Raw genomic sequence first — 7410 nt, forward strand, 5'->3', positions numbered from 1 at the left:
TTTTAAACATCCGGGGTTTATGCAAAACGAACAGGCATTAAAACGACTTAAAAAGGTTCTTTTTTTCCAATTGCTTGCGCACCACCTGCAATACCCACTAGTGGGGCGTGCCCCACACTTTGAGAAACACTGCACTAACTCAAGCTGCAGCAGAGACTCCCTCCACACTTAAGCCATCTTCCACCACAGATACTCTAAGCATAGGCAACAACCAGGCCATTCAAGGGGACTTCACTTGAGGCCTTTGTTCAGCTTTGCTGGTCACAATCACTGTCGGGAATGACTGTGAGACACTCAGGACCAGAGTGACTTCTGATAACCCTCAGCACACTCTGAAGTGGGGCTGAATAGTCACACTATCAGATCGTTGCAGTGCGGAGGTGTTTAGTCTATGTCTGCCAGGGACAATAGGACAAGAGGAGTGTTTGTGCAGTGCCTGCTTGGTGTGTTTTGGATGACAGTCTGTGGGGAGGGAGGTCATGAGAAACCAGCCCCTCCCACACTGCAGGCTCTTGCAGAGCGTTCCATTTGTTTTGTTTGTGCACATGTTAGGGGGGGTCTTCCCAAAGGGAGTGCAGGGTTAGAGTTTATTCAGTCCCTTGCATCATTTAGCACTTATTATTGAAGAATTCATACCAGAATAAACTGATGCAACAATATAATGTTATTTATTTCATAAAATGTCTGTTTACACACCTTTGTCTTATTGTTTTAATATTGGAAAGCTTTGGATTAATATTTTCTTATCAAGAACTGATGGTATTGTATCATAATGATAGAACCCCTTTTGAATAATGAATAAATGGCACAGTTTTGTGATATTTTGAAGATATATTTAAAGAAACCGTCATGCCTTCAGTTGTATCCATTTACAGATCTCCATAACTCCCCAACAAATGGGACAATAAAGTGTGTTATTTGGCCATCATGTCGTTCTTTGTGTTGTTATTTGACCATAATGTTCTTTTTTAGATTTTTCTCAGGTCTGAGCAGAATAATGTAACATTTTGGGGCAAAAATACACAGCAGAAGTCCATAACTGGAGGCCAGGATGGCAAACACCTCCACTGCCACTGTGTACTTCCCCGGAGAGCTGACATACGCTGGAACAAAGGCGATCCACACAGCACAAAAGATCAGCATACTGAAGGTGATGAATTTTGCCTCGTTGAAGTTGTCTGGAAGTTTCCGTGCGAAGAAAGCCAGAAGAAAGCAGACAGCAGACAGCAAGCCAATGTAGCCCAGCACAAGGGAGAAGCCTGCCACTGAGCCCACTGCACAGAGCAACACCACCCGAGCGCCGAGCTCCCCTCCTGCACTTTCTGTAGGTACAGGAGGTGCTAACACCAGCCACAGCACACAGACCACCACCTGCACCAGTGTACAGAGCAGGATTCCAACCCTTTGCTGAACAGGGCCGAAGTATCGCATGACACTGGAACCCGGTAAAGTTGATCTGAAGGCAACCAGGACAACTACTGTCTTACTGAGCACACAGGCCAGACACACCACGAAGCTGATCCCAAACAGCGTATGACGCAACATACAGGACCAAGGTGCAGGTCGGCCAATGAAAGCCAGTGCACACAGGAAGCAGAGTTTGAGTGACAGCAGTAGCAGGAAGCTCAGCTCTGAGTTGTTGGCGCGGACCAGGGGTGTGTCCCGATGATGCAAGAAGGCAGCCAGAATGGTCCCAGTGAGAGTTGCTCCAGATACAGACAGAACTGAGAGGATGATGCCCATATTATCTTGAAATGACAAAAACTCCACTAGCATTGGCACACAGTCCGTCCGATCAGCGTTGGACCAGAACCGTTCTGGGCACTTGCTGCACTCTGTGGAGTCTGGAGAGAAATGTAAAACTACTGAATTTAAATTATAAAGAAGAGGAACATGACAGTTGAATTGTAACTCTCTTAAATGAATCTGGCTGCATGTATGTGATGTTTAGTGGTGGATGTTTACAACACCTTAGCTTTTGCTTGTTTTCACAATTTCCAGCACAATTAAATCACTAATGTTTTATCAGCTAGTAAATAAGTAACTTCATTTTAACTTATGTGTGGAGTGAGGTCATTTTAAATATTTTAAATATATGAAGTTTAAATATATGAAGCAGCAGGCAAACATGCAACCCAGATTCTCAGCATTAAACAATTAATGTGTTTTCAAGTTAGTTGAACAGTACCAGTAACATTGCTAATCTCTCCCGTTGCACATGGTACACAGTCATAGCAGCAAATGGGCTTTCCTTTCTGCACAGCCTTCCTGGTGCCCGGGGGACAGCTCTCACTGCACACAGACACCGGCACCTGAAGAGCAGAGGGAGAAATCTCCATCAAGCAGTCCAAATACGCATATGTGCAGCCACCGGAGGAAAGGAGAATGGGATGGATCTCTTTCTCTGGCTTCAGGGCCTTGCTATAAATTAAGATTATCATGTTTCTTTTTCATGTGCAAGATAGCTAAACATTCATAAACAGAACAATAACTATGGCATATCTCTCCCACAGACAGACAGTCTGCATGAGGAAGCTCTCAATCTTCCCTTCCGAGAGGATAATTAGGTGCTGTGGATACACATGCAAACAATACCCCCATATACTGGCTCTAAGTTGTGGGTAAGGCAGTTCAGTGCAAACAGTTCTTCTTCTGTTGCATTCTGACTCAAACACACACCACAGTTCCTCTGCTCCCTCAGGATATGTGAAAAATGTTAATATCACCACTCACAATGACACAACAGCTTGTCTGAACTTAAATCGGTCTCATGTTTATTTTATCTTAGAAATGTTTTTAGCTTTTACCCTAACCTCAGTCTTTAACTGGAAACGAATTGCAGAGATCCAGCCGCAGCATTCTTACCTCGTCACTGTGGCTCCCTCCCCACACCACTTTCTTGAGGTCCAATTGGAAGTCCGGTTCTGGTCCTCTTGTTGCATCAAATTGTCCGACCTTGATAAATTCCATCTTTCCTTTTGATCCTAAGTGCCAGTTAATGATGTCATATGATGCTGCTGGATCCCCGTTTTTATCAAAATAGACCAGCTCACCCACTGGTGTTGTGAATTTTACTGACTTCAGGTAGTGCAGAAGCTGCCATCAAATATTTACATTACAATTTACCCCCGGAAGAGATAACAACTCATCTGGATTGTGACTTAGTTTTTTGACTGTATTTATATCAAACATAGATCTAAATATTTAGGAAAACATAAACCTGAGGGCAGGCATTCTTCTTTACCTGTTTAGGTCTTATTGATTTAATTTCAGGACATTCCCCATCCTCAAATGGTCCTTGCCCAGGCTTGCAGGCCAGCATGTCCTGAACAGCATATGCAATAGCGTACACGGCCTTATACACATTATAGTTGATATCAGAATAAACCTCCCCCTGTCCTTCCCCTTTCTCCAAGCCTGTGCACTGTGGCACCGAAGCTCCAGTCTGTGTTTGCTCCCCAGGTCTGCAACCAAACACTTCCTCCAAAACATTCTGTACCAGTGAATCCTGTAGGTGCTTCTCCGGGTACAGCTGAGTGAGATAGGAGTCCAGACCCTGGATATCAACCCTCCTCAGGGCAAAGCCAAGGGTGCCTGTCAGGCAGACAGCACTCACAGCGACATGATGACTGGAGGTGCTCCAGGCAGAGGTGGCGATCCACTGCCTGTCACTCAGGTTCTGCTTTGCCACTTCCCCCAGCAAAACCTCCACATCTGGGCCAATGGCGAACGTGACCACCACCTTGGCCTTGGAGCTCTGGATTCTCTCTACAATATGTTTAAGTCTGCTCTGTGGTGCGGATTTGGGGATGACCTCCAGGTATTCAATGCACATGCTCGAATGGTCCAGTTCTTTCAGCAACAGCTGTACACCACTTCTCCCATATGCATCATCCCCGGAGATAACGCCAATCCAAGACCAACCCATGAGGCTCAGCAGACGGGCAATGGCCTTAGTCTGGAATGCATCACTGGGAACAGTGCGTAGGAAGGTAGGGAACCTTGAGCGGTCACTGAGACATGCGCAGGAAGCTAAATAACTAACCTGGAGACATGTAGCACAGAGAAAGAAGAGCAAAGACATGGAGAAATCATATTTCATCAGTCTGGATCACCAGAGTATGCCTCTCATGGCAAGAATGATCTGAACATTTAAAATGCAGAAATTCACTGAGGTAAAAAGTAATTTATTTTATAAATGAGATACGTTTGTAATTTGTTATTTACCAGGGGGATGTCAAAAACACCCAGCGTATCAGCCAACACTATGGAAGCAGCAGAGCGGGCATCCCCAATGATGACGGGCACACTGGGAGCACTGATGCACTGTTCTCCAGACACTGCCTCCTCCTGCCCCGTCACCATCGCCAGCGCAGCACTGAGGGTGCTGCCCTCAGACAGGCAGCTGTCTGCAGCCAGGTAGCCCAGAGTGAGGTTGGGAAGCAGGGCTGGGTCTCTGTTGATTTCCTCCACAGTGAAGATCATGGTAAGAAGCCAGCGGTAAGACCGAAGGTCAGCCCTGAACCAGAAACAGAAAGACATTTTAAACAGAGACATAAAGATAGGTAATCTTAGTAGGAAAGTTATGCTGTACTCACCCTTGACAATGGCCTCTCTGTGCTCTGTGTGTAAAGCTGTGGTCAGGTTCAGGAGCATTAAAATGAACAGGGAACAGACCCCCAATGATCACATCACCTTCTTTGTACAGGGTCCCAGAGTTGGACCTGCTCTGCAGAGTGCATGAAGGCTCCACACAGTGCACCCAGACCATCACAGCCAGGAGCTCCAGTGCCCACAGCCATGCAGTCACGGCCATAGCTCACCAGAGAGAGATGGAGTGAGAGAAAGGAAGAGGAGTGCAGGGTTTCACCTCCTGCAAAGAGAGAGAGAGTGAGAAGGAGCTCCTGTTTAGTAGAGGTAAATTTGCCCAGAGCAAAACATGATTTGGTGTAATTGGAGGTCCACATGGACCTGGAGTCATTTTCCAATCTACAGAAACAACAGTGTGTTCATTTTAATTAAATCGTATTACATGGCAGCAATTGAGTTCGCATTATGAATACAAAATGAAAATTAAAGAATTGAATAAATAAAATAGCTAATATAGTACTGAAATTAATTCATTTCTAAAGTTGTGTGAATTATGCATTGTTGTGTGAATTTCGCATTATCTTTGTGTGTGTTTCTGACCCTTGTGTTTGGTGTGGAGATTTTATATTTGGTGAGATTACTGTATATACTCTAGTTGGTGAGATAATATAGTTGATGAGATTTATGCATCAAGTCAACACATTTAAACCTTAATGTATATGAAGGTTGTGCACTTTCGGAAATAGTACCATCTGATCTGAGACCAGTGGGAAAACAGGAAAAACTAAATAAAGGCATCACTGTAACACCAGGGTTAATTATTCTGTTTTCCTAGAGAATAATTTATTTTCTCTTCACAATAGCTCTTCCTTTTGATGCATGCAAATCCACTCACATCACAGCATGTTATACCACTTTGAGCTTTTATTTTTAAGCAATTAGACAGAGTTAAAAAAGAAGGGAAATAGTAGATGACACTACTTGTCTTCTATTTATTGATACAAAGGCAAGGGAACAGGAAGTTTTGATAGACTCGTTAGTCCCAAAAAAGCTAATGAAATTTTTTTTGCTATTGTTTGGCTGCAGTATTGTCTAATCATGCACTGCTGGCTGGGCAGACCTCCCATTGAGAGACAGGGTAGACTTCTGAGACTGATTCCCAGCTCTGGAGTGAAAAGGCTGAAAATGAGCTTATGGATCCTCACAGCCTGGACTCTTGCCCGGATAGCCAGACCCAGATTCCTCCCTTTTGGGGGCGTGTCTGCATGCAGTTTAGTCCGGTTATGTCCTTGTATGTACTTCCGTGTGTCTGTGTGTGCCATTGACCTTCATTCATGTCACCTGTCTCTTGTTAGGGTGATGTGTTGTTTCCCATTATGCTTTGTGTATATAAACACGTGTCTCGTCTTTAGTTGTTCAGTTGTTGGTTGTGTTGTTGCGTGTATGTGTTTGTCAGCGTGAAGTGCTGTTACTCGTAAATAAACGTCTGCTAGGCAACGAACCTGCTATGCATCTTCACGTCCTTCTCTCGCTGCAGACATTACACAGCCACCTATGATGCTTTTCCATCAGTTCATATATAACATCTTTCCACAATTATTTTTGTAAGCATAATCCATTAGATTAAAATGCCTTTTTCAATATTAAGAGCATGCATTTAGTCAAGTGTCTCCAAATGTTTGACTTGTAGTGTATAAAATGAAACAACACTCGGCTATTTACAATTATGCCAAGTCTTAAGTGTTCATCACTGGCTTTCATCTATTCACTGTTAGCCAAGCCAGTGCTCTGAGTGACCTGTTCCATTAATAATCTGATGGTTGTGACTCACCTACGCAGCAGTAGGTAATGCTGTAAAACCCTGTGCAACGAGTTCCAGGTTCCAGCTTCAGGAGTTGACATGCCCTGCACATCTCCTGCTCGTTTTCTGCATATCACAGTGAAGTTGGTGTATGTTTGTCACATTGTTTATCCCATGTCACAATTTTCTAACAGACCGATTATCATTTTGATGATGTTCATTCTGTTTTCTTTCTTATACTCCATGTTTAAAAATAAACCATGCCTGTCTACTGAAATACAGCAATTTTTTTTCAGTGGAAATTTTGTGAGTACAGTATAGTGGGTGCAGTAGGGGTAGTTAGTGGTGACCTGCCCAGGTGGGAGAAGCCAGCTCCCCCCTAGCATGGGAAAAAGGATGGGTGTGAGGTTCAGACTTTTAGGAATTTCAATGGAGCTAAAAAGGTGGATTTTCAGGGTCTTTCTTCCAAACGTCAGTTGTTCCATAATTCCATTAATTCCAAAAGTATTTAATTGGGCTGTCAGCGTACAGTAACGCTAATGGAAGTATGAAATAATCAAAATGCCATGCAGGTTACCTCTGACAGGCAAGTCAGTGCTCATCTCTCACTAAAAGGTTCCATCAGCTGTTTGAATGCTGATCTGGGTGTGTGTGTCAGGAAAAGCTAGTTTGGGTATGTTTCCGTTGGTCTGTGGTATATTAACGTCAGAGCATTCTCTTCCAAAAATAAACTAAACAAAACTTCCTGGAAATCGGCTGGAAAATTGATTTACCCTTCATTCATTCACATTCCGAGCTCATATTTTTCTGCTGTAATACTCGGAGGGTCAGTCCAGAATGACTTATTTTAAGGTTAAGTGCTTCACTCAGTGGTTCAGGTCCCCTGTCTTCCAGTATATACTGAATAGCGCATTCACTGTTATGACTGGGAATAGAAACCATAAGCATGGTTTGCTTCTTTCGGCAATTCCCGTTTAGGGGTTGCCACAGCGGATCAAACTCCTCCATCTGGCCCTGTC

At 43.9% G+C, this 7410-nt stretch overlaps 1 protein-coding gene across 1 annotated transcript; it reads right to left on the minus strand.

Annotated features, from left to right (window-relative positions):
- LOC143501382 (extracellular calcium-sensing receptor-like) lies at positions 1 to 7132 on the minus strand. Its single transcript, XM_076994989.1, has 7 exons — positions 6422 to 7132; positions 4599 to 4873; positions 4228 to 4519; positions 3245 to 4045; positions 2866 to 3096; positions 2189 to 2312; positions 1 to 1844 (listed from the first exon to the last, which is right to left on the minus strand). Exons 2-7 carry the CDS (start codon positions 4814 to 4816, stop codon positions 946 to 948), a joined length of 2565 nt encoding a protein of 854 aa, XP_076851104.1. The 5' UTR covers positions 4817 to 4873; positions 6422 to 7132; the 3' UTR covers positions 1 to 945.
- Between the last annotated feature and the right edge of the window lie 278 nt (positions 7133 to 7410).

This window comes from Brachyhypopomus gauderio, chromosome 2 (assembly GCF_052324685.1).
Source record: "Brachyhypopomus gauderio isolate BG-103 chromosome 2, BGAUD_0.2, whole genome shotgun sequence".
Lineage (NCBI taxonomy): Eukaryota > Metazoa > Chordata > Actinopteri > Gymnotiformes > Hypopomidae > Brachyhypopomus > Brachyhypopomus gauderio.